This window comes from Microcebus murinus, chromosome 12 (genome assembly GCF_040939455.1).
Source record: "Microcebus murinus isolate Inina chromosome 12, M.murinus_Inina_mat1.0, whole genome shotgun sequence".
Lineage (NCBI taxonomy): Eukaryota > Metazoa > Chordata > Mammalia > Primates > Cheirogaleidae > Microcebus > Microcebus murinus.
Window position 1 is genome coordinate 63773033 of NC_134115.1, and position 27311 is coordinate 63800343.

General features: G+C 36.5%; 1 protein-coding gene across 2 annotated transcripts in view; it reads left to right on the forward strand.

Moving 5' to 3' along the window:
* TMEFF1 (transmembrane protein with EGF like and two follistatin like domains 1) overlaps positions 1-27311 on the forward strand; it is a 90140-nt gene that overhangs the window by 28147 nt on the left and 34682 nt on the right. The window contains exons 3-5 of one of the 2 annotated variants that reach the window (XM_012768975.2): positions 4898-5027; positions 8887-8913; positions 11235-11334. In XM_012768975.2, coding sequence (XP_012624429.1) covers positions 4898-5027; positions 8887-8913; positions 11235-11334 — 257 coding nt within the window. The remainder of the gene's footprint in view (positions 1-4897; positions 5028-8886; positions 8914-11234; positions 11335-27311) is intronic. The other variant, XM_012768976.2, reaches the window with a different exon arrangement.

Here is a 27311-nt window from a genome sequence, read left to right on the forward strand (position 1 = left end):
AAATGCTGATCTCACCTAGAAACACCCTTACAGTCACATCCAGAAATAATTTTAATCTGGATATCCTGGGGCTCAGTCAAGCTGACATATAAAGTTAACTATCACAACCTTGTTAAAATTTTCTATCCATTGTATTCAGCACAGTTCCTAACACACAGTGGGTATACAGCAAATGCTTGAATGTATGTGGCTCCAGAGTTGACACTGCTTTGTCTTTCTAAACTACTTAAAATAGCTGGCATTGTCATCATAATCTTCCAGCTATAGAGAAAGTATAGGGGAGAGTTCATTCTCCCAGTAACGGTGGCAGGGTAGAGGAGGCAGACCTTAGGTTAGAGTTATTAGGTTCCAGCATCAATGCATTAGTTAGAAATTGTGTGTTGTTAAAATTGTCCAGATCCTTTTTTGTCCACAAGCATAATGAGACTCCTGGAAACTGAGAATGACCAAGGAAGAGTGGGTCCACTTCTTCCATCTCTTGCTCCTGTGTACATACTAGTGAGGTTAAATTTCAGGGACAGTCACTTACTATCACCAAGTGACATGTGGCAAGACCTTGCTGAATAACTTGAGTGTGTAGTAAAGTACATCACTTGAGAGGAATTGTGTCTCTTCCCCTTAATAGCTGTTACTGTGGGCAAATACTTAAAATTCAGCAACATCAAGAACAACTCATGTTTATTGAGAATTTGCCATGTCCAGATAGAAATGCTAAAGGTATGTTCTCTTATAATTACTATTATGGGGATGGGGAAGATGGTGCTGGTGCAGGCCCATAGTCACATGGATGCTTGGCCTAGGATTTGAATTCAAACATTTTTTACTTCAGATCCCTAGCTCTAAGCATTAAGCCATGTGCTTCCCATGGTTGTTATGATATTTAAGTCTGATAGGACATTTAAAGTTGTAGCCCAGTGTTTATTAGATAGAAACTTTTTAATAAATGTTAAGATTCTCAGTCCTGTTGGATTCAGTGCTTTTGAAAATAACCAGTAATTTATATTCCATTTCTTTACTATCATTAAATGAAATTCATAGATAAAATAACCTACATAAACACATAATTAAATAAATGAATATAATATATAATTGCAATGTAAAGGAGAAATAAAAGTAATAAAATAAGTATTTCAGAATGTAAGTGCTTGAACATGATTACACTAGAAGACAATATAATTTGATGTTTCTGTCTACTTATAAGGAATGTTTGGATTTTAAAAAAATCTGAAGCTATTTCCTAGAAATACATGAAAACAAAAAAGTAGAGGTATAGTGAATGCTAGAATAAAAAACAATATTAGGATTAGGTATAACAGGCAGATTTATTTATAGTATATGGTCTAACCATATACTATAGTCTTACCAGAGTTCCTACAGGAATGGACAGAGAGACATTTAGAAATTGTGTGGTACTTGTAAGACTTTATTGTGTGGAATCGTCCTTTTCTTTGCAGTAAGTACATCTAGCATCCTTGGAATCCACCTGTGAAATGACAGTAATGTCTGTCATTGTGACAACAAAAAATACCCTCATAGGGACACTCACCCCTAGGGAGCAATATTGGCACCTTTGAGAACACTGCATTAGAAAGTCATAAAGCATTTGTTGAGGGAAGAAATGGGTTGGAAAGTTCATAGATTTAGCACTTGACATCTTGGTGCTTATAGTCTCCTTTGCTAATTATGTATTATATAATTACAAAGTAACATTAACTCCTGCAGACATCATACTAGTTAATTGTGTAAATTTTAGGGAAAGAGAATAAAGGAATGTGATCCATGAAGAACTGGAGGAATATAGGAAGGTTTCCTAAGGTAAAATTTTAATAAAAGTTGATGTAAGATTCTGCTGATACTGAATATATAGCAAAAGCAACTTGGTTATAAAATATTTTATTAGTTAGAAATTGTTTTTACCAGTGCCACTTTCTAAAAGTAGTTACATGATAAAAGTAAATAAATCATGTTCATTAAAGAAAAATTGAAAAGTACAGAAAATCTTAAACATGGAAATAAAAAACCATGAAGACAAATAATGTGGAAAATTTGTTGGCATTTTTTGTTCTAGGATTATTTTTATGCATATTCGTTTTTTTCTAAATTGGGATCTAAATAATATTATCTTGCTATATTTGCATTCAGTTTTGTGGAATAGATAATACATTAAAAAATAGCACAAAATCTCAGAAGTTAGATATGTGCTTTTCACCTAATGTTATATTAGCTTTTCCTGTCATAATATTCTTTTAAAAGGTAATTTTTAATGACTACAATATTAATTCCTTGAGTGGATATAACATGCTTTCATTAAACATTGTCTTGTTGGATATTTAGGTTGCTAAGTTATTGCAATTATAAATTTCTGTTTGAAATGGCTGCAATAATGCTTATCTACAAGTTTCCTTCAGATAGATTCCTAAATGTATAATTCTGGATCAAAAACTGTATTCCTGTTTTAGGACTTTTTTTTGAGATGGAGTCTCACTCTGTCGCCAGGGCTAGAGTGCAGTGGCATCATAATGATTCACTGAAACTGCAAACTCCCAAGCTCAAGCGATCCTCCTGCCTCAGCCACCTGAATAGCAGCTGGGACTACAGATGTGTGCCACCACACCGGCCTAATTTTTTCTTTCTTTTTTTTTTGTAGAGATTAGGGGGTCTCGCTCTTGTTCAGGCTGGTCTTGAACTCCTGAGCTCAAGCAGTCCTCTCACCTCAGCTTCCCAAGAGTGCTAGGATTACAGGTGTGAGCCACTGCACCTGGCCTCCTTTTTTAGGACTCTTAAAGCCTATTGTTAGGCTGGGCGCGGTGGCTCACGCCTGTAATCCTAGCACTCTGGGAGGCTGAGGCGGGTGGATTGCTCAAGGTCAGGAGTTCGAGACCAGCCTGAGCAAGAGCGAGACTCCGTCTCTACTATAAATAGAAAGAAATTAATTGGCCAACTAAAAATATATATACAAAAAATTAGCCGGGCGTAGTGGCACATGCCTGTAGTCCCAGCTACTTGGGAGGCTGAGGCAGGAGGATTGCTTGAGCCCAGGAGTTTGAGGTTGCTGTGAGCGAAGCTGATGCCACGGCACTCACTCTAGCCTGGGCAACAAAGCAAGACTCTGTCTCAAAAAAAAAACAAAAACCTATTGTTAATTGTGTTCCCCAGCTGGGCATGATGACTTGCACCTGTAGTCCCAGCTACTCTTAAAAAAAATTATGTTTCTCGAAAGTTGAACTAATTTAGATTACCACAACTGGTGTATTGGGAAGGCCACCTCATTGAATTTTTAAAAATATCCTATTTAATTTAATTTTTTTTTTTTTTGAGACAGAGTCTTGCTGTGTTGCTCGGGCTAGAGTGCACTGGCATCATCATAGTTCACTGCATCCTCAAATTCCTAGGCTCAGGTGGGACTGCTGGCATGCACCACCATATGCAGGGCTGATGTTTTCTAGTTTTTGTAGAGACAGCGTCTTGTTATGTTGTTCAGACTGGTCAGGACTCCTGGCTTCAAACAGTCCTCCTGCCTTGGCCTTCCAAATTGCTAGGATTACAGGCGAGAGCCCAGCCTAACAGGCAATTTTATAAGTTAAAAATAGCATCTTATTTTAGTGTACAACTCTGTTAGTGAAAGTCATTCATTTTTTATGCCTCAACTGACTAATTTTTCTGTAAATACTTCATGTCTTTGGTCTTTTTTTTTTTTTAATTCATCTGCTCTCTTTTTAAGTAACGATAATAACTTGCATTGTATTCTTATAATGTTTTCTCCACATTTTAAAACTTTAGTCATTTATGACTAGACATATTTTTGACATACAGAAGCTTTTTTTTTTTTTTTTGAGACAGTCTCACTTTGTTGCCCAGGCTAGAGTGAATGCTGTGGCATCAGCCTAGCTCACAGCAACCTCAAACTCCTGGGCTCAAGCAATCCTGCTGCCTCAGCCTCCTGAGTAGCTGGGACTACAGGCATGCGCCACCATGCCCGGCTAATTTTTTCTATATATATATATATATTAGTTGTCCAATTAATTTGTTTCTATTTATAGTAGAGATGGGGTCTCACTCTTTGCTGGTTTCGAACTCCTGACCTCAAGCAATCCGCCTGCCTTGGCCTCTCAGAGTGCTAGGATTACAGGCGTGAGCCACCATGCCTGGCCTAGAAGCTTTAAAGGTTTAAACTTGCAACTCCAGTGTAATTTCTCAAACCTGTATCACCTTTTTTCTTCTTCATCTTATTTCTACTCATCCTTCGAGACTCAGTTCACATTCCATTTTCTCTGAGAAGGCTTTTCTTGGATATTCCACCTTATAATAATAAGTATAATGCTTAAGCATTATACTTATTGTCTATACTATTGATTTGGTGCATGATTTAGCTTTGCAACATATATATATTAAATATATATATGTTTTTTCTATTTGGATGGCCCTGCAACAAGATTATAAGATTTCTGAGAACAGAGATCATCTTATTTCTTTGTGTTTTCTATAGCATTTTCTTTGGGACTTAGCCTACTAGAGGTGTTGAATAAATGAATTTTTTCTATTTTTATGATTAGGTTCAAATGAATAAATGAATTTTGATAATAGTAAATGACATTACGTAAGTAGCACTGTTTCAAACATTGTCAAGATTTTCCTCTTATTATCTTAATGGGTTTTCATAGCAAGCGTAGAGATTTTCATTCTAATTTTCATGGATAGTTGGTAGTTACTTTCATTATGAATGTGAAAAAAAGATACAAAGAAGTAGCATAATTCTTCTTTTTTTAAACCAAGAAAAAGAACAGACTATTCAGTAGTGGAAGTATGTCATAATGCTATGGTATTGCATTCATGAATGTGAAATAAACTATTAATATTCATGCCTAGTTCTGAGAATTTATTTTTGTTTCTTTTGCAGTGCCATACAAATTACATTCCTGTCTGTGGATCAAATGGGGACACTTATCAAAATGAATGCTTTCTCAGAAGGGCTGCTTGTAAGCACCAGAAAGAGATAACAGTAGTAGCAAGAGGACCATGCTACTCTGGTATGTATGATATTCTTCTGAATAAGTGTTGGAAATAGTTCCTCCACATTTTCCAAAAGGAAGGCTTTCGTCAGAGGTGTGTTCTCAAAACTGCTGTACGGATTGATGGTGATCGTGTGGGGTAGTGGAGGAGCTCTTTTTTGCCCCCATTTTATGTTGTTGTTTTTTAACCCCAGGTGGTCTTGTATTGATTATGTTACTTCTCACTACAATTTTTTTTTTTTTTGTGGGGACTTTGCATGTCCTTTGCTCTATGATATTGAGCATTAGACAGAATAAGATTGGGGGTAAGGAATGAGGGATCTGTCATGTTAATTTTTTTTTATTTTATTTTGGAAGAAGTGAGGAATATCTATAGAAAGCTATTAGTAGCAGCCCAGGTTGTGTTTCTTTCCAAGCTTTTCTATTTTCTCTCTGCCACCTCTTCCCTCCAAGCTGTTTGTATTTATTTCCATCTTTTTTTCCTTTCTGAATTGATAGGGGTTAATTTTGGGAGACATTAATGTTAGTTTCTTTCTTTTTTTTTTTTTTTGAGACAGAGTCTCACTTTGTTGCCCAGGCTAGAGTGAGTGCCGTGACGTCAGCCTAGCTCACAGCATCCTCAAACTCCTGGGCTCAAGCAATCCTGCTGCTTCAGCCTCCCGAGTAGCTGGGACTACAGGCATGCACCACCATGCCCGGCTAATTTTTTCTAAATATATATATTAGTTGTCCAATTAATTTGTTTCTATTTATAGTAGAGACGGGTCTTGCTCTTGCTCAGGCTGGTTTCAAACTCCTGGTCTCAAGCAATCCGCCTGCCTTGGCCTCCCAGAGTGCTAGGATTACAGGTGTGAGCCACTGCACCCGGCCTAATGTTAGTTTCTTACTTCTGTTTGTATTCGGGTGTAGCAGGTAAGATATTGTAGTTAGAATTATTCTATGGAGGTTGGTAGTAAAGGTAGAAACTATTTTGATGTGAATTCCAATTTCTTTCCCTACATATTATAGTGCTCAAAAGTTCTCCCTTTTATTAATTGTGAAGATTTTTTAGGACCAATTACAAAGGGGGCATAGTCCTCAAGATTGTCCTTACTTCTGACACCAATTGAGATTGAGAGGTTTCCCAAACCACCTACTGACTTAATAATTTGCTATATGGGCTTACAGAACTTGCTGAAAGCTATTATATGCATGATTATGATTTATTATAGAAAAAGAATACATATTAAAGTCAGCCAAAGGAAGAGATGCATAGGGTGGATTCTGGGAGGGGTCCAAACATGGAACTTCTGGCTGCTTTCTCTCAGTGGAGTCATGGACAGTGTTAACTCCTGCTCACAGCGTGTGACAATACACATAGAGTATTGCCAACCAGGAAAGCTTGCCTGAGCTTTAATATTCGTAGTTTTTATGGGGGCTCATTACATAAGTATGATTGATTGTCCACATGGTTCATCTCAGATTCTAGGTCCATTAATAATACTGTGGGACCCAAAGCCCCCATTCTAAATTGCATGATTGGTCTTTCTAGTGTAGCCAGCCCCACCCCACCCTAAGACTCAGCCCCACCCTAAATTCTGACATCATCAGCATCCTCCCTTACAGAGATGCTCCTATCAGGATTACCTCGGGAAGCTGAGAACAAAAGTGTCAAGATTACCTTCTGGAAGCTGAGAGCAAATGCCAGACCTCTATTTGGGCAAGGCCAAATTCCTTACACTAAATAATAAGGGGCTTGGAGAATTTATTATGTTCTTAGGCTAGTAGACTATTATTTGCTGTGGTTCTTATATACGTCTCTAAGTACATTGTGTTTCTTAGATTGATCTAGAAACTAAAGGAGAATATGAAGTTCATTCCAATTCCAAATTAATTATGCATCACTTATGAGGGGCATGTGTTTAAGAGACCAGGCACTTTGATAGGCAGTGAATGTTAAAGCTCAGGAGGCAGAGTGGTAGATTGGAAAGAACATTGCACTATGGCTTAAAAGACCAGGCTTTAAAGTAAATAATTCTTATTTACCGTATGACCCTGGACAAGTCACGTAGCCTCTCTGAGGCCCAATTCCCTAAATTGTTAAGTGGATATCATCTCCTGGGGTTGTTAAACAAGGATTGAATGAGCTAAGTTATAATACCGTGTATTAATTGTATTATTTCCTGAGTGGGCCAGTGTTTGTGTGTCATTTGGTCTTTTATGGGTTCTGTTTTATGGCTAGAAATATTCTCTTTTACTTGAGAACTCCGTATGCTTTAAGGTAGGGCTTAAGCCTTTTCTCCTCTGTGAAATCTTTTTTCTGTTACATCTCCTTGCTTAGTTTGTTCACACTTTGTGTGTTTCTTTGTGCATACACCGTACTGCATTTCATTTATATGACCTGTGTGCCTCTAGCTACATTGGTGATTTCTCGACGGGAAGGAACCATGTCCTGCCTAGGGAGGTTTATCATAATCTCAGGGAGTTGTGTGTACAGTCTATAAAATATCTGTAAGAACTCTACCTCATTATCAGAGTAGTCACGGTATTTAATTTATTTAGGCATTCTAAATGATAAAGGTAAGTGTAAGATTTTTATATTAATTAAAATTAGAAATGAGTTGAACAAAAGGTTGGGAGTAAGTATATCATGTACTGTCTTATTTGTCATTTTATTCCTAGCATTTACCATGGTGCCTGGCACATAATATGTACCCAATCAATGTATGTGGAATCTAAGTAAGAAGGGGGTGTTTTCCTAAGAAAAGTTTGGTCATAAAACAATTTTGAGTTCCCTTCTTCCTCTTTTTACTGCTCCTTACTCTTTCTGGTCCTCTTTACTTATTCAGAGAAGACATCGTTTTATGGTTGTTTAATCCAAATTGAACACAATTTAAGACTTTCCATAAGATCCCGTGAAGATTTTACAGTTGGTACTATTTACAATATATATTTATCTAATTCCTCCTGTTTCTGCTGTACCTGGGAATTTGATTATTGTCTGAAGGAGCTTGAAGGGAAGGGAGCAATATTGTACTTGGTATTGTCTTCTACTCCAAAGAACAATTTGGAGAACTGGAATGGGGTCTCTGGATTAGGGTGTTCTTCCCTGGAAAGTACTGGATAAAGTGTCAAATTCTTCAGTTACCCTCTCTGCTTTTCTTTATGGCTCCATACTAGCACAAACCTCTTTTAAACATATTCTGTGCTATATTTTGGCTCTTTGAGGATTATAAACTAAATTTTTTACATTAATTACATTTTAGGCTAGCTTCTTTCTGATAAGTTTGAGAGAGGCTCTTTTTAATTTCACTAATAACAAGTTGGATGAGATTCCTTCTGATTAGATTTCTTAGAAGAAGTTAATTTTATCAGTAATATGAAAACCTTGACCTGTGGTTCTTTCCTTCCTAAACCTTGGGGCTTTTTTTTACCTTTTGGCTTTTGGTCTCTATCTATAGATTTCATTAAGAGCATTTTTTAGAGCATGATTCAAAGCTCTTTCCTGTCTTTCTAATAAAAGCAGCTTACTCACTATTCCTCTCAGGCTTTAACAAAATTAAAATTTTCTTTTACTTTTTAAATGAATAAATTAAAATTAATTCTTTATATTTAGCCATTTACTTTATAAGATGTATTGGTCTTTAGTCTGTGCAAGGCACCTGGGTATTTTTCTAAATGGGCTATAAAGATGTACGAGATATAGATGATTATATGTCTAAGTAATTTATATTTCAAGAGAGGCATAAAATAAGGATAAACTGTTAGATATCAAACATATGAGAAGGATTCTATGAAAATGGCTATAACAATTTTGTTTTGATAAGAAATTTTACCATTTGATAAAAAGGAATTTGCAGGAACAATGTTCATATTCATTGTTTATTTTTCTTCTCAGATACTGGATCTGGATCTGGAGAAGGAGGTAGGTTTCAAGCACCTCTTAAAGGGCATTTGTTTTCTTTCACTTTTTCTTTTTAACATCTTTGAGATATAATTCACATACCATACAGTTCACCATTTAAAGTGTACAATTCAGTAACTTTTAGTATGTTCATGGAGCTGTGTATTCATTACCACAATCAGTTTTGGAAGATTTTCATGACCTCAAAAAGAAACTATATACCACTTAGCCATCACCCCTAACCCATTTATCTCCCTCAGTTCCAGGCCTTCTTGTTTCATGCATTTTTCACTAAAGGTTTATTGTCAGACTAAGGAGAAAATCTTGTAGCCTCTGTGCAACTGAGGGTGCATCAAAGTGACTTCTTCTCAGGATCGTCCTCACAAGTAATTTTAGCTTAGACCAGAGTATTTGTAACTCTCTCCTACCCCTTGCTTCCAAATTTGTGCTCAGAAGGAAGTGTTAAGGTATAGGGTTAAAAAACTCCAGAGTGAGTTCAGCCTAGAAAATGGAAGATTTGCAAAATAATTCTAGTGGAATTTAGCATTTAATCTATTTAATTTAAACCTTAAAAAATTTCATATCTATGATTTTTATTTTATTTTACAAATATATGAATTAATTTCTGATGTTTACAAATTAATATTTGCTAACAGCATGTAATAGAGAATAAATGATCAGAATTGAGAATGCCTGAGCTATTTCATAGTCTATTGAGGCCCTAATTTCTTAATGAGTATCCACTGTATGCAAAATAATGTTTGACATACACTCACTTCAGGAAATTCACACTTATGCAAATGAAAACTACAATTATGATCCTTTCAAAATATCCAAACCTTATTCCAGGCTTCTGCATTTCATAGAATCCTAAAATTTCAGAGTTGGAAGGGACTTTGAAGGTCACCTAGAGAATAGAACTGTCATGAGGAAGAAGTTCAAGGATGACAGTTACAGCTAAAAAATGATTAAAGCTGTTGAACAATAGAATTTAAGTGGACATGTTCAAGCAGAAGCTTCATAATCATGTGTGAAGGATCAGATCATAAATCTTAGACCTTAGAACTGGAACGGATTTTAAGAGATCATGTGGGCTAGCGCCTGAGGTCAGGTATTCAGTTAGGAAACTGTCATTATTCCTATATTAAAGAAGTGAGAGTTGATCTCAAGATTTGCTTATATGATACAATACTGGATGTCTTGCCCTGAGGATGAAGGTTGACCCTTTTTTAGGGAGTATGAGTTAGAAAGACTAAGTGATTTGTTCAGATTAGTATACAAATCTTTGTGAACTCTTGGTATTATAGTATTTCTGGATATCATGATGTTTTGAGGCCTTAGAATTCCTTAGGATTATGATCCCTGGAATCTGTTTGGGAGTATTCATGAAAATTTGCAAAGGATTTCTACTTAAAATGCAGAGAGACACCAAAAATCAGTAATTCAGAATTATTTCCAAATAGGCATGATGGATCTGTGTACTTTCCTTTTAACACTTCTCTTCCAGTAGGCATCCCCTGAATAGAATTTTTCCTAAACCAAATTCAGGGAAATCCCTTGAATAAACTGAAATCCTTACATTAACCTCAGAACTGATTTCCGTGTCCAGTTTGATATTATCAGTATGTGGTCTACTCTAGTTGAGACCCACAAAACATAGGACCCCTTAAGTGTGGGATGTGAGTTGAGTTGGGGGCCAGTGGTATTCACAGTTTTTTGTGCTGGTCATAGGAGACCCGCATACTTCTGCATTAGGGTATTTTTGGCTGTGCAAAGTAGCCAGGTAGAAAAAGGGGGAAGTCCTTTAAAAAGGCCCCTTTCCTTTTTAAAATTTAGAGATAAACATTTCCTTTAACTGGCATTAGTTTTTATGTAATTAGAAAGGTAGGTGTGAAACTGATGTTAGGAAAAGGTGAGTTATGTTTTGTTGTGGTCAAGCACTTACCTGCCAACCAGCATTGCACAGGCTTATCTCAGTAGGACAGTAATCACAGGACTAAATTTATTGTTCATGTTTTTTTCTCTCCCTTATTTAATGTTGTATATGGTAATTCTTTTAAAATTAGTTCATTATCAATCCTACTATATTGTTCCTGTGTACATAGTTTCAAGAATTATTTTGCTAGCACCAATACTCACTTTTCCTCATGGAATATGTTGTACTCAGTATTGGCAACATATGTAGACTCAAGCATTGATAGATTTTGGAAGTGACTGTCTTCAAGAGCTCAGGTACATTTTCCCCCCAAACAGGATTATGGCTACTGAAAACATGAAGCGTATCTGGAAAGGATCCCAGGTATGGTTGAAATTTGGTTGAAAATTTGATTTTTCTTTTTAAGCAGAAGAGGAAGGGTCAGGGGCAGAAGTTCACAGAAAACACTCCAAGTGTGGACCTTGCAAATACAAAGCTGAATGTGATGAAGATGCAGAAAATGTTGGGTGAGTTCATTGAGGGAAAGGGATAAACTTACTTAGAGATTAATCATCACTATGATTAGATTGTAGAAAGGTATTAATGACCTGATTCTCTATATTTTGTGTGTGCTTTCTATATATTTTTTTAATGCCTAGTATATTAACTTTTTTCTTAAGTTGATATAATACTGTCTGTTTCTTAAGTTGATATAATACTGTCTGTTTCTTAAGTTGATATAATACTGTAAGTGATATCTTTTAGAATGAGAATCCATTTATAGTTTTTTGGCTTTACCTTTTTTTAATTGATATTTTTATATGTTTTGGACCAAGTGCTAATTTTATTAATCAAAACTGTATTCTGAATTATCCTACTGTTATACTTTTAATTAGTATCTGTAATAAACATCTTTTTTCCTTAACTTGCAGTTTTATACAGAAACCTTTCACATATTTCAGTATATTAAGAAAAATCCAAAACTGTTTCAAAATTTTAGATATAGTAAGTAAATGTTTTATATAATTAAAATTATTTCTAGAAATCCCAGCTGTACAAGCTGACATGTTATTTTTCTCACTCATGTTCAGCCTTCATGAAGGTGAGTTTTGTCTGTCCAATTTCCCATTTACTCTCTGTAAGAAATGGTGTTTTTTTGTGGAATAGTAATATTATAGACATTTATCAACAGTCTTGTTTGATTGTTCCTTTCATTACTATCTTGTTTATTCTCAGTTTCATCCTTCTTTCATTTTTCTATGGTGCTTGCTTTTTGCATATTGGATTCTAAAAGCTTTAATGCTGGCTTCAGGACTTGGTAGCCAAGTGGATCTTCATTACCTCAATTTCCACTTAGTGCATATTTAAAACATAATTTATTTTATTGAGATTTGTGCTTTCTTCCTTACTTGTACATATTTTGGTATTTTCCAGTTCCATGTTTTTTTATTCAGCCCTTAAATGCATATTTAAGCCTTTCATGAAGCTTTAGTAATATGATCTATTAATAATTAGCATTAATGCCCAAAGTGAGTTTTAGAAATCAAGAACACTCTATTTGAGTATTATGGTACCAAATCAACTATTCGGATGGCATGGGGTGGTAAAATTAAATGTCTGATAGTTTACTTGGTGCATATTTCAAAGTAGGTAAAAATTGGCAAAAGACAAGCAAGTTCAGTAAAAAGTGAATACAGCAAAACCTGAGTTTACTCTGTTTCTGCAAAAGACAAGCAAGTTTAGTAAAAAGTGAATTCAGCAAAACCTGAATTACTCTGTTTCTACATATTGCTCACTTGGATTGACCTGTATCTTTCCATTTTAATCAGAGTGATTTGGTTTGGGAGAACATGTTTTCCAAGCAGCTGCTGGCATTGTAGAACAAGAGAGAAATGATGAGCAGTATGGACTTACAGAGAGAACAGATAGTAGATATTATGTTTTACCTTCCTCTTATTTTGTACTAATGATATGGCATGATGAAACACCATAGTGTGTGTTTGTGTGCGTCTCTCTCTCTTTCTCTCTCTCTGTATTTTGTAGGTATTTAGTTATTTTCAGTATATTTCCTTAGAACTGTTCTGTAGTAGTGTTCAGCATCAAAATAGCTATCAGTGATTGATTAGCTTGGTCTGTTGGTCTGTTTTTATTACTTTGACAGTCCCCCTATTGAGGCCTATTTTATACATTTCTGTTACCATTTTTCATGCCTAAATTGAAAAAGAATGGAGGTCTTTTGCTTATAAATGAAACAGATTCCATCTAGTCTTAGAGGTGGCCTGAAATATGACATCTGTATGATAAAATGCACATCTTTATGTAAACACCTCCTCAGAATATAATATGTAGCCTATTCCCAATCAGAGCAACTCTGTTGTATGTCCTAAATTAATTTTGTATGTGTCTATCTGAGAGCTTGCAACTACTATTTTTGCAGATATAGGCTGGGAGTATAAGGAAGTGGGCACAGACAGTTAAGGGCTTACCACTAATAAGGAGTGTGCAGGCTCTTGCCAGTAGGTTAAAGAGCACATAGATTGGGAAAACCATTCAAGATCAGACAAGGAAATTGATGCAGTAATAGGAAAACATTAAGGAAGCAATTGATACCTTGATCTAGAAAAGAAATGAGCAAGCTAAAATGGTTGATCTTAATGTGGAAATAGATAAATGGAAATTTTAATAAATGATCTTTTAGTCTATAAAACACTTATTACTAATCAGTTGTTTTCACAATGTAAATGTATCTAAATGATTATTTAATTTTTTTTTTAATCTTCTCAATGTGCCATGGTACCAAGAAAGGTATACGGAGGTTATGTAACTCCCTCAAGGCACCTTCCATGTGCTTTTTATGGTTGCCACCAGGTGCATAGTAATACGCTTATCTAAGGGTAATTTTTACCTGTCCAGGTAGACCTTTTAGGTATGGAAAACTTAGTGATGCAGAAATACGACATTGGTGTTAAGCCTTGATTTTTTATCTAAAGTCATATTATTTCTTAAGATATTAGGTAATTTTCTCATTAAAAGATAAACTTTTAGTTATTAAGAACAAAAGCTCTATTGTAATCTAAGTCCTCATGTCATGATTTAATTATTATAAACTCCCATCAGAATCAAAGTGTTGAATAGGATTCTTAATAATTATCTTCTAGTCTAATCCTCTCATTTTGCAGGTGAGGATATTGAGGACTAAAGTCAGAGGGTGGATTCGCCTAACTTCCAATATAGTGCTTTTCTTACCATCTGCCTCCCTATAATTTTCCTTTTTTAAAAATTCCTAGAAGACAGCTTGAGCCAAGAGCAAGGCTCAGTCTCTACAAAAAATGGAAAAATTAGTTAAGCATGGTGGCTCACACCTGTAGTCCCCGCTACTCTGGAGGCTGAGGCAAGATGATGGTTTGAGCCTAGGTGTTTGAGGTTGCAGTGAGCTATGATGACGCCACTGCACTCTAGCCTGGGCAACAGAGAGAAACCTATCTTAAAAAAAAAAAAAGGAAAAAAACCCTAGAAGGAATGCTGTTATCTTTTTCTGACTTTGAGAACTGCTGCCCAATGACGTTTTTAAAAAAATACTACCCTCTTCTCCATCAGTCTGGTCCCAGCTGTAATTTCTTTACTTCCTTGTTATCTCCTGGTTATTCAGTATTAGCTGCTTTTAAATTCTTTCTGTTAGTCGTTAGCCACTATCTAGAGACTGAATGCCTATTTATCAGCTTTCTTATCGGTGACTTTCAGACTTTTTTTGACTATACCTCATGTAAGAAACACATTTACATTGTTACCCTGCACTACTGTATATATGCACATGGTACTAATTCATATTAAGTAAAACAAAATTCTGTGGAATAATACTTACCTTTATTAAATGCAATGACCTCTAATATTTTCTACCATATTTCCTTAGAAATGCTGGTAGCGTCCCACTACACTGACTTCATAATCCACTAGTGATTATGATCTACAGTTTGGAAAATATCCCTCTATAAATACATTTCATTTAATTTTTTTAAGGTATGAATATTCATTTAAAACATATTTTATTTTTCCTCATTTTGAAATGTCTTTCCTGTCAGAAGAAATGCTGTCCAACCTATCTCATTTCCAAAGAGCAGCTAAAATATTTCTTCTGCTTTTAAAAACTCTTTCTCTTGCTAACAGTTGTTAAAAAAAATCTGGCATTTTTGTGGAGGGGATAAGTGGTACCATGTAAGTTAATGTTCTGCTATTAAGAGAAAAGTGCTATTTTTTTATTTAGCCATTTAAATGGAAATTGATTTAAATATATTGCATACTTCCTTGCCTTCTTAAACAGAATATACAGAACATATTTCTTCATGTTACATATTGTATAGCATATTACAGTTTTCAGAGTGCTTTTTGCATAAATTTTTTTCAGCTTTTCCTGGCAGTTTTGTCTGATAGTAGAGTAAGTATTACCATGATTTTACAGGTGAAGGTGAGTTCAGAAAATGCTGAATGGCTTGCTCTTAAGCAGCAGAACCAGAACAAAGGTCTTATTATAAGGAATTTGTCTATGCTCTTGTGCACACACTATGTAATATTACGATCTTAGAGGCCACTGATGTGTGGTGGATGATTCACTGCTACACTTAAGGCTCCATTCTGCTTTGTGTTTTGAGTTCTTATATCTCTTTTTAAAAAATAATTTTTCTTCTCCCTTGTCAGGCTGTTAGCAGTTGCTTCTAGGTGCTTTCAGTCTGCCTTTGCAATGAGATTGACTGTAGATGCCCCCAGCTTTTAATTTGCTTCACTGCTTCCCTGGAATAGGAAACAGTACTCTTACAGGAACTGTTTCTAATGTAGGAATAAGTTCTAAATGTAAAATAAGAGCATTTAGGTTCTTCTGAGTGAAGTGCATGAACTTTATTTATTGCATGTGTTTATCTCATCTGCTCAGTGGCTATTTTAAGTCATTTATAATTTAAATTGTTTTTGCTTCTGAGAGACTTTTCCTCCTTCCTTCCTAAAGCACACTGTGTGTCTCCAATGGCATTGTAGGCTTTGCATGGATTTGTGACGGCTATATTCATTGTGCTTACTTTTCAAATTTATACCTAGAGGTAGGTAGGTGAGGTTGCAAGAAATGTGATCCCCTCATAATTGGGTTTCAGTATTCCACTCTGACCATTGTGTGAGGTACAATGAATAGACTTTCTACTTACTTTTAAAACTTGAAAATGGCATCTCCTTTATAGCAAATTATTTTTCTTAAACCATATGTTCTTAGTACCACATCCCCTCTTTTTCTAAACAGTATTTCTAATCTGTCCAAGGCTGAAGTTATTGCTGCAAGATAGCCATCAGCTGTTTCTCTGGACAGTGAGGCCACATAATCATAGGACTCCTTCACATCAGTACCTTTTACATACCTGACCTAAATCCCTGCCCAGGAATGATTTGAGGAGTCTATAGAATCATCAGGCATAATGCCAATACAGGTGAGTTATAAAAATCCTCAAATTATTCCTTTTGAACTTTGTCTATGATGCACTTTATGGAAATAGTCCCCGCTCTTCTTTGATGTCAGTCTTCTCTTTGAAGATGATGTTTCCATTTTTTTCCCCGAATGTTATAAATATCTGAGTTGTTCAGAGAATCATATAGGTTTGCAGTATGACAGACAACATTGATAAGCACTTTAATCCACCTGCTGGATATCTTCGTCATTTGTGGGCCCATTTTTTGTTTTGACACAGATTCCTGGTCAGTATTGCAATGCAATGAATCTCTCCCTCAGAAGGTGCAATGAAATCTTTTCCCTTGTTTAAACAGAGTAAAGCTATACATTTGTGTCCTCCAGTATATCGTCCTTTCTGGAAGCTTCATATACTTAAAAAAACAAAAAAACAAAAACCGAAGAAGTATCATTTTCTATTCTTCTACTCTTATTTCTTTCTAATCAGAGATGACAGTTTTCATCCTTTACCCATTGCCTTATTCTGGATGTATATTCTGGATGTATAAAATAGTAGGCTTTTAAAACTATTAAGGTTTAATAAATTCCTGCTATGGCCTTTTAGATTACAATGGAAAAATAATTTTGTGTTGTTCTTTAACATAAACACTATTAAAGATTATTTTATGCAAAGTATAATCTGGATATTAGTAATGACAGGTTCCTTTGTCCAGAAATACCTTCTTAAAGTTATATGACAGTTGCCAGTAATGGTTTTTTTGACAGGTTCGTTTTTAGAATGCAGAGCTCTATATCCCACAATCTCTTGCAGTTTTCTGAATGCCCTGCTACTATTTGACATTTTCTTACCCACTTTGCCCCTGTTATTCCCCCTGCCTGGAGGCCCATCCCTGCTAATCTGCTTGTTTGTTTTAACTCTTGCTTCTCTTTCTGGACTTAAATGGAGCACGACTTAGGTCATATGTCACCACTTCTTGGAGGCCTACCATCTCGTGCTTTCTTCTGCAGTCTTTGAGTTAGGTGATGGTATTCTGTGTTCCTCCTCCTCTTGAAAAACAACCTCTGCATAGCACTTACTGTACTATTGGTATCAATAGCAGATTGTGGGCTCCCTGAGGGCAGGAACTTTGTCTTGTTGATTTCTATCTTGGGTAAACTTGCCAAAGGTTGGGTATCTTGGGGTGGGTCTCTTTATTGGTCTTTATTGACTTAGTGGCAATCCACAGGCTTCATTAGGTGTTTGTTAAATCTAAATAATTTCAGATGGATTAGTTTAAGCCAATGTTTTCCTAACTGCTAAATAAACTTGCTGTATTGAGAAGAAATGTCACCTTCTATATAGAGTAAGCAGAAAGGAAGGACAAGACTGGATGTTTTTCAGTAATAACAATACCTTTCAGATGTGCATAGTATTCGATAGATTTCAAAGGGCTTTTTACAAAATCTTATTTGGTTCTGTCAGCAGTGTTATGAAGTAATATCCTTCATAATTTTAAAGACTCAGGGTTGTGATTTGCTAAAATTATAGAGCTAAAACATAGAAGTCATTGAATTTATTCATTTATTTATTTATGTATGCATGTATGCATTCATGCCTTTGAAATTTACAGTGTTAGAAATTCAAAAGCTTTAAAAGTCTCTACAGTGAAATATCTCATCCCCACCCCTGTTCCCAGCCACTCAGTTGTCTTCACTAGGGGCAGTCACTGTGATCTGTTTCTTGTTCAATCTCTTAGTGGTATTTTATGCATGTGTAAGCAAATATGTACATATATTCTTTTTCTTTTCTTTTTTTAAACTAATGGCAGCACACCATACAGAACAGTTCTGTAGTTTATTTATGGTAAATGTAAAATTGTAATGTAAAATTATGGTAAAATTTTTATGGTAAATGTATACTGTATCCAGAAGTGTTTAAAACATACACATGCAATTTAAGGAATACAAATTAAAAAACACCTGTGTACCTAACACATAGAGTACCAAATAGAATATTGCCATTATTTCCTGTACTGAGCATTAAACTAGCTGTGGAAGGAAAGGGCAGTAGTGCCACTATTGCATGAAGGCTTACAGAAGAAAACACATTGAAAAGCTTCTGGGTCAGAGTCTGGTGTTAGGCTGCCCAGAGACTTTACAAGGTTTCCCCTTTGGGGAAGCCAGTGGGCAAGGCCATGAGTATTGGAGTCATTGCTCTGTGTTTTCTACTTCTAATCTCACCATAGCCTACCTTTAGCTCTCAGGAGTATGTCAATTAAATGTGTTATGTTGGTTCAGGTAGCAGGACATAGAGGGGAGAGCAGGAACTTCACTACTTTATTGTCAAGTGCAGATAAGAATCTGGGAGTTCTGTCTTCTGGCTGAAAAAAGGATATGGTAGCACTGGGTACCTTGGTAATGACAGCCGTCAGCAGAGCTGTCTACAGAGCCAGACTATTTCATTATGGACTGATTGCCCTCTATATCTTGTATATAGCTGTCCTCCTGGGCTCTTCCTTCATTATTGTATCTTTTCCAACAACGATCAATTCTCCCATTCTGTGACGTAACCTGGATGTCCAACAATTCAGTTAAATTCTGGCAGTAACTACTTGGAGTTAGTGTAGACCCCTGCAGGTTAAGGACTCAGTCCCACAAGAGTGCCCCCACTTTAGAACCAGATACAAATGAGGTCCCCAGGCAACCTCCATTTCTGCCTAGATGACCACAAATTTCTGGGTTCCTATAACCTCCTCTCAGGTTCAATAATTTGCTAAAATGACTCACAGAACCCAGGAATGCACTATACTTACTATTACTGGTTATTTGTAAAGGATACAAACACACAGCTAGATGAAGAGATACATAATGTGCGATCCAGTAGAGTCTCTATTTATAGTAGAGATGGGGTCTCGCTCTTGGTCAGGCTGGTTTTGAACTCCTGACCTCGAGCAATCTGCCTGCCTCAGCTTCCCAGAAAGCTAGGATTACAGGTGTGAGCCACCGCGCACAGCCTCTCTGTTCTTGTTATAGGAACACCAGGTTCGATCGTCCAACATGCGGTAACAGACCAATATGCTGAAACAGCAGGTGTTGCAGCAAAGAGTTTAATAGTTGGATAGCCACCAAGTAAGAAGGTGGGAGGGAACCTCAAATCTGCTTCCCCATGGAGTTGTGGGCTAGGGTTTTTGGAAAGTTTGGTGGGTAGGGGGCTGAGGAGCTCTGGGGGTTGCTGAATGGTTGAGAAGTGGGGTAAAGTCAATGGAGCAGGGAAATGAAGAAACTGTATTCCTGTGCTGAGTCAGTTCCTTGGAGTCTTCAGACTAACTGGTATCAGTGGATCCATTGGAATGCAGGATCTGGAAAATATCACAAATGGAAAACTTGAGATTTCTTAACATTAAAGATGTTATCTATTGGCTGGGCATGGGACATGGAGGCTCGCATGGAGACTCACGCCTGTTAGCCTAGCACCTTGGAAGGCCCAGGAGAGAAGATTGTTTGAGGACAGGAGTTCTAGATCAGCCTGAACAAGAGTGAGACCCTGTCTTTACAAAAAATTACAAAGATTAGCTGGGTGTGGTGGCACATGCCTGTGGTCTCAGCTGTTTGGGAAAGTGAGGCAGGAGGATCACTTGAGCCCAGGAGTTTGAGGTTGCTGTGAGCTATGATGACGCCACTGTACTCTAGCTGCATCAACAAAGTGAGACTCTGTCTCAAAAAAAAAGATGTTATCTTGTTATATATAGAAGTTAGCACCTTGTGAAAGGGGCTATGTGATTTTTAAGCAGTAAGTGGCTATAAAGAAGAAGGCTATAAGGCAAACTGGTCAATACTTCACTATGCTTCTACTCAAAGCTTATGCTTTTGTTAAAAACCTAACAATTTAGTTTTATTAATTTTACAAGGACAATTTTATTCCCATGGAGTCAAGGATGTGCTACTTTTCCAGCATGGGAATGTGTAACCAACCTGGGAGCTCCCCAAACCCTCCTTGCAAGTTTTTAAACTGAGGTTTTACATTACATAAGCACGTTTGTTTAAATCATTGGCCATTGGTGATTGAATTCAATATCTAGCCCAGGTCTCTTTCCTAGAGGTGGGAGGAGTAGGGTGGGGCTGGGAGGCAGAAGTACTCACCCTCTAATGGCAGTGGTTGGTTTTTCTGGTGACTTACCTGCCCACTTATGAGTCATTCATTAGCATGTAAAGACTTTCCTGTCACTCAGGAAATCCCAAGGGTTTTAGGAACTCTGTACTGGGAGCTAGAAACAAGGACCAAATACTTTTTTTTTTTTGTTGAGACACGGTCTTGCTCTTGCCCTGGCTGGAGTACAGTGGTGTCATCATTGCTCACTGCAGCCTCCAACTCCTGAGCTCAAGCAGTCCTATTGCCTCAGCTTCCTGTGTAGCTGGGACCACAGGTGTGTGCCCATATGTGGCTAATTTTTCTTTCTTTCTTTTTCTTTTTTTTTTTTTTTTTTGTAGAGACGGGGTCTTGCTCTTGTTCAGGCTGGTCTGGAACTCCTGAACTGAAGCAAGTCTACTGCTTGGAGATAGGCTTATAGTCAGAAGCCACTGTATGTGGCCACAAATACATTTTTATTATGCTAGAAATTTCTTTACCTCTCTCCTAGGTAGGATACTGTTTTTGCTATTTAACTTCTTAGGTTTACTCACTTTATTACCTCTCTCAGTAGCTTCTTGAGAAAAGTTATAAGATTTTAAAAACTTTTGAGACCTTATGTTCGAAAGTGTTTTTATCCTGCATCTGACACTTGATTTATATTAATAACTTAGCAAGTGTATAATTCTAGGTGTGAGATAATTTTCTCTCAGAATTAAGAAAGCTTTGTTTTATTGTCTTCTATTAATAGTTTCCCGTGTTGCTGTTTGAAGTTTCAAGCCATTCTGATTCCTGGTCCTTTGTGTATGATTTGTTTTTTCCTCTCTTGAAGCATGTAGAATCTTCTTTTGCTTGCCAGTATAATGAAATTTCACAGTATTGTGCCCTTTCATAGATACTTTTGAGAAATTTTCCTTAGTTTTTTTTATGATTTCTTTTCCTCTTTTTTCTACTTCTGGTTCTCCTGTTTTTTAGATGTTGAACATCCTGGACTAGTTCTTTAGTTTTCTTTTCCTGTTTTCTATTTAAAAAATTTTGTGCTAACTTGAGACATTTCTTCAACTTTATATTCTAGTCCTTTTTTGTTTTTCATTTCTGCTGCAATTTTTAATTTCTAAGAGCTCATTTTTGTTCTGAGAGTGCTCATTTTCCATAGTATCCTATTTTTATGGTTGGAATAACTTTTTGTACCTATGTATTATTAGTTGGTATTCAGTCTGTTGTAATGATGAGATTTTCTTATTTGTCTATCGGGACTCATGGATTCCTCTTTTATCTAGCTAGTTATAATTTGTTACTTTTGTTTAGTTTTTAAGGTTATGTGGCCTTTTCAAATGGATTGGGGAGTGTTCTTCCTAATCTCTGGATGACTTTTTTTTTTTTTTTTTTTTTGAGACAGAGTCTTGCTTTGTTGCCTAGGCTAGAGTGAGTGCCGTGGCATCAGCCTAGCTCACAGCAACCTCAAACTCCTGGGCTCAAGCGATCCTTCTGTCTCAGCCTCCCAAGTAGCTGGGACTACAGGCATGAGCCACCATGCCCGGCTAATATTTTCTATATATATTAGTTGGCCAATTAGTTTCTTTCTATTTATAGTAGAGACGGGGTCTCGCTCTTGCTCAGGCTGGTTTCGAACTCCCGACCTCGAGCGATCCGCCCGCCTCGGCCTCCCACTGGATGACTTTTTGTAAGGACAAAATTATCTTCTTATTGAATGATTGGAATGAATGTGTTCATGAATTACCTTTTTAAAAATGCCTGATTCTGTTGCTATCTTTTTTTTTTTGTTTTTTGAGACAAGGTCTTGCTCCATTGCTTAGAGTGCAATGGCGACATCATAACTCACTACAACTTCAAACTTGGGGGCTCTTACAATCCTCCTATCTCAGCCTCCTGACTGGGACTACAGGTATGTGCTACATCACCTGGTCAATTTTTTTATTTTTATTTTTTATAGAGTCGGGTTACACCGTGTTGCCCAGCCTGGTCTTGAACTCCTGGCCTCAAGCAGTCCTCCTGCCCAGCCTCCTAAAATGCTGGGATTGCAGGGATGAGCCACTGTACATGTCTGTGATGTCATCTTTAAGGGATTTTTAAAAGCAACTGATTTAGTTTTTTTAATGATCATAGTATCATTCAGCTTCTATTTCTTCTTTTGGTAGAACTTGATAGCATTTTTTAAAAGTTATTCATTTCACTTAGGTTTTCAAACTTGCTGACATAAAGTTATTTTTAATAACCTTTTATTACCTTTTAAATCATAATCCCAATTAAGATTTTAGTCTTTTTTGTTCCTGATACTGTTTTTGCTTTCTTTTTCTTTTTCTCTCTCTCAGAAAATCCCTTCAGAAAAGCCTGCTTTATTTATTTGAAAGTCTTTTCAAGGAACCAACTTTTGGCTTTATTAATATTCTCTGTTGTAACTTTTTTATTTCTGTTTATATATATTTCCCTTTTGTTTTCATTGGATTTACTAACTTTTTAAATAGTTGCTTAGTGATTTACTTTTCAGCCATTCTTTTAAGATTTGAGAAAAAAACTCTGAGGTGAGGGATGGAACCAGGTGGCTGTCAGGGGAAAAGTGTTTCAGGAAAAGGAAAAGCCCCCAGGCAAGAGAAGAAGTGGATGTGGTAGAGTTTAGTGGAAAGATTTTTCAGCTTAAACATGGAAAATAACCTTTTTACCTCCTTTTATTTGGCAATGTCTATGCCAAGGTATTTATTTTATGTAACAGCTATAATGAATAGAGAAAATACTAGTCTTAGCCACTCATTAGTTTTTTGATCTGGGGCTTTTAAACTTACTTTATATTCCATTTACCTATTGATAATTTGTAGTTGTCAGGATTCAGTGAGGTAAATGGGACTATACCCACACAGTAGGTGCAGAGTAAATGGTTGTTAAATGTTTTAAATTTGGCATATTTACTAGAGTGTGATTTCTTTTCACTTTTGCATGCTCCTATGCTTTGGGCACCCTGACCTCTGCTACTCTAGCCAGTCTACGAACAGCTGTAATCACTGTAATCAGTAATATCTGTGGCCTCTGGAGTCTAATATTTTCCTCCTTTGATCATTGATTCATGAGCTGGACTGGAGATGGCTATTTAATTTTCTCTCTTTGTATGCCATTGAAAACAATAGTGATTGTTCTCACAGTTCTTAGTCTTAGATGCAGTGGTGCCATCCCACTGAGGAGCATTGTCTTTTTCATACACTTGATCAGGTATTTCCTTGTTGAGCTGCAATGCCTTTTATAAACAGTACCATTTGTTAAACCAGTGATTACTTGTTTGTTTGTACTGTATTGGCATGGTATCTTGCCTTTGTTGGGGAGCCTTTTCTCATTCCTAAAACAGTTCCATAAATACTCCCTTCCATTAACCACCATTTCCATTTTATTGCCATCCCAGTTTTGCCCATTTTTATCCCTTAAGTAAGGAGTGGGCAAAATTTTTCTGTAAAGGGCCAGGTGGTAAATACTTTAGGCTTTGCAGGTCACACCTGGTCTCAGTCACATCTATCCCTTTTAAAATGTAAAAACCATTCTTAGCTGGTGGGTGTGCAGTTGCAGGCCATGAACCTGATTGACCCACGGCTGTAGTTTGCCAGCCAAATCCTGATAGAAACCATCATCAATACTTTTTTTTTTTTTTAATGCAGGTGTCCCAAAAGTCTCCATACAAAGGACAAATTTCATAATGAATATTTTGTAAATAAAGGTACATTTAGCTACAATTTCCCATTTTCCCTATGTATGGTGACTTTTGGGACACCCTGTATATGATAAAGTGACTACAAATAGTGCCTTTATTCCAGGTTGAGCTGTACTCTTTCTCGTCTTGTTATTTCTTAATTTTATTTTTCATTACTTCTCTATCATTTCTACAAATAAGAAATCCTTTTTACTTAGTGAAGCCTTTGGCCTCACCCTTTCCATTAATTACTTTATTCATATCCTTTTAAAACTTTTCCCATTCCTTGGGGAGCATGTTGAAAGGAAAAAAGAGCTTCCTTTTTTGGGGTCATCCCTCTATTACCCTTCTCTCGTTTTCTTTTTCTAGTAGGAATTTACCAGAAAATCTGTTAACATTTCCAGATTGCTCTTTGAAATTAATTTTGTCTGTTCCCTGGACTGATTTGATCTCCTCTATTCTGCTAGTTTCTTTCATGTTGTTTCACAACAGCCTCCCCACAACCATAAGAATAATCATTCTCAAATATTGTATTTATCATGTTATTCCTTTAAGGATAAACACATTCTTAGATTTGATGTTCAATACAGTAATTTAAAATTTAGGAAGTATTTAAAAAATGTCATTTTATTTTAATACATTAAAAACTAATATTTATCATTCTCCAAGGTCTATATGAAAAATAAAAAATAAATAAATAAATAAATAAAAACTAATATTTTCTATGGACATGAGCCCATGCGCAGTCTGTATGCAGATCAGGCCACATTTATTTGTGCTACAAGTGTGTCATTTCATTTCAAAAGTGAAACCATGATATGTTTATATCAAAACCCTATAGAGAGAATATGAAATATTTCTTAGTAGAAAAAGTAGATTGAATCTTAAAAATCTCATTTTTAAGGACAGTATCCTAGGGGGTTTTATGCAGACTTTGTGTCATATTGTAGGGCTCAAAAAAGTTTTTACAGGAAAGTCATTATTGTATGATTTTTTTCCTTCTTTATGCTGAACCTTGGGGAGAAGAAACTGGGAAAACAGGAAAAAAATGAGGAGAAATGGGCCCTTTTATTGTTAAATGTGAGCAGGGAGGTTTCACAATTAATTTAATACTTCAAGTTTTGTTTAAGTAATGGGAAAGGTCTTTGGGTATTTGTTTAGTGCTAAAACATTGCTACTAACTTTGGTAATGGACAAGTCATGATCTTTAAGCCTCAATGAACTGTTAGCATTAATTTTTTTTAAGTGTTTTGTTTTATTAACTTTGTGAGCACATGCTGAGATTGTGAGTAACAGCATGGACCTCCCTAAGAACAAGTCATGTAAAAGCTAACCTCATTTTCTTTTTTGATAGTGAAATAAGATTGCTATTATCAGGGCTGAACCTTAATTGTAATGTATATGAATCAAAGCAAGATATTCATCAGTCTGGTTTGGTATACTTGATATAGGAAGGTAGGTCAGATGATAGGTAGTTAACAATTCTAGGTAGTTAATAAACTTTCCTTAAAGGGTCTTCAATAATGGCCAGGCATGGTGGCTCACGCCTGTAATCCTAGCACTCTGGGAGGCCAAGGAGGGCGGATTCCTCAAGGTCAGGAGTTAAAAACCAGCCTGAGCAAGAGTGAGACCCCGTCTCTACTATAAAAAAATAGAAAGAAATTAATTGGCCAACTAAAATATATATAAAAAATTAGCCGGGCATGGTGGGGCATGCCTGTAGTCCCAGCTACTCGGGAGGCTGAGGCAGCAGGATGGCCTTTGAGGTTGCTGTGAGCTAGGCTGATGCCAGGGCACTCACTCTAGCCTGGGCAACAAAGCGATACTCTGTCTCAAAAAAAAAAAAAAAAAAAAAGGGGGTGTTCAATAATGGATTACTTTTTCTGTAAACATTAGATGTAGATTTCTGATAATATGACACATGGCTCTGTTTTTATCCTGTTCTAGTCAGTGCTTTTATTGATGACTTGGATAAAAGAATGAGATATTCTTTGAAAATTATGAATATGTCAAGCTAGAAGAGATAGTAGATGACAGACTTAAAAAGTCCAAAAGATTTCAGCATGCTGAGATAATCTAAGATTTGATAGAAATAAATGTAAAGTCCTAACCCTGGGTTCCGGAGGATGGCAATCACACGTTTTGCAGGCAATACTTATGGAGTTCACTATATTTAAGAATTTCAATATGGTCTAAAGTTTAATTTGGTTATCAGAAAATTTAATATAATCCTGCCTGTGTTATGTAAGCATAGTATCCAGAATAGTTAAGGTATTAGTATGTCTGTACTGTTGTCAGTGTTTTGTTCTTGGCCTTACATGTTATGAGATACTGAAGCTAGAGAGTGATCAGGATGGTGGGGAGGTTTAGACACTACAGCAAATGAAGAATTGTTTTTTTTTTGAGACAGAGTCTCGCTTTGTTGCCCAGGCTAGAGTGAGTGCCGTGGCGTCAGCCTAGCTCACAGCAACCTCAAACTCCTGGGCTCAAGCAATCCTGCTGCCTCAGCCTCCCGAGTAACTGGGACTATAGGCATGCACTGCCATGCTCAGCTAATTTTTTGTATATGTATTAGTTGGCCAATTAATTTCTTTCTATTTATAGTAGAGACGGGGTCTCTCTCTTGCTCAGGCTGGTTTCGAACTCCTGACCTCGAGCAGTCCACCCGCCTTGGCCTCCCAGAGTGCTAGGATTACAGGCATGAGCCACTGCGCCCGGCCTGAAGAATTGTTGAATAAACTTGAGAGATCTAGTCCTCAGAAAGTGAAAACTTATATGCGTTATGTTGATTATTTTTGAATATTTAAATGATATTTTGGGTTAATTACATGTAGATTCAGAGGCCCAGTCAGAGTCAATGGGTGGAAGTTATTATGCAGATTTTGGGCTCAGTACAGGGAAGAACTTAATCACCCATGAAATGTTCTGGCTTGGTGAGATTAATATTAAGCTGTCCATTACTGTTGTGGCAGGGGCTAAGTGACAATGTTGTCACAAATATTGCTGAGAGGAGCCCTGTATTGGATGGAAGATTGGGATAGACGGCTTTCTAAAGTCCCTTTCAGCACTGGCATTCTTTTGGTGTTTGTTTAGATATAGAGATATTGTGTATGATTCAATGTTTATGTATATTTTCACCCCCACACAGTAGATTGTTATGCTCTCCATTTGTCTGTGTCCCTTCCTTGTACATATCCAAAAAGTTTTTCTGAACTCACCTTCTGTGATTAGCTAACTTCCAAATATACTCTCTGGCAATACTCTG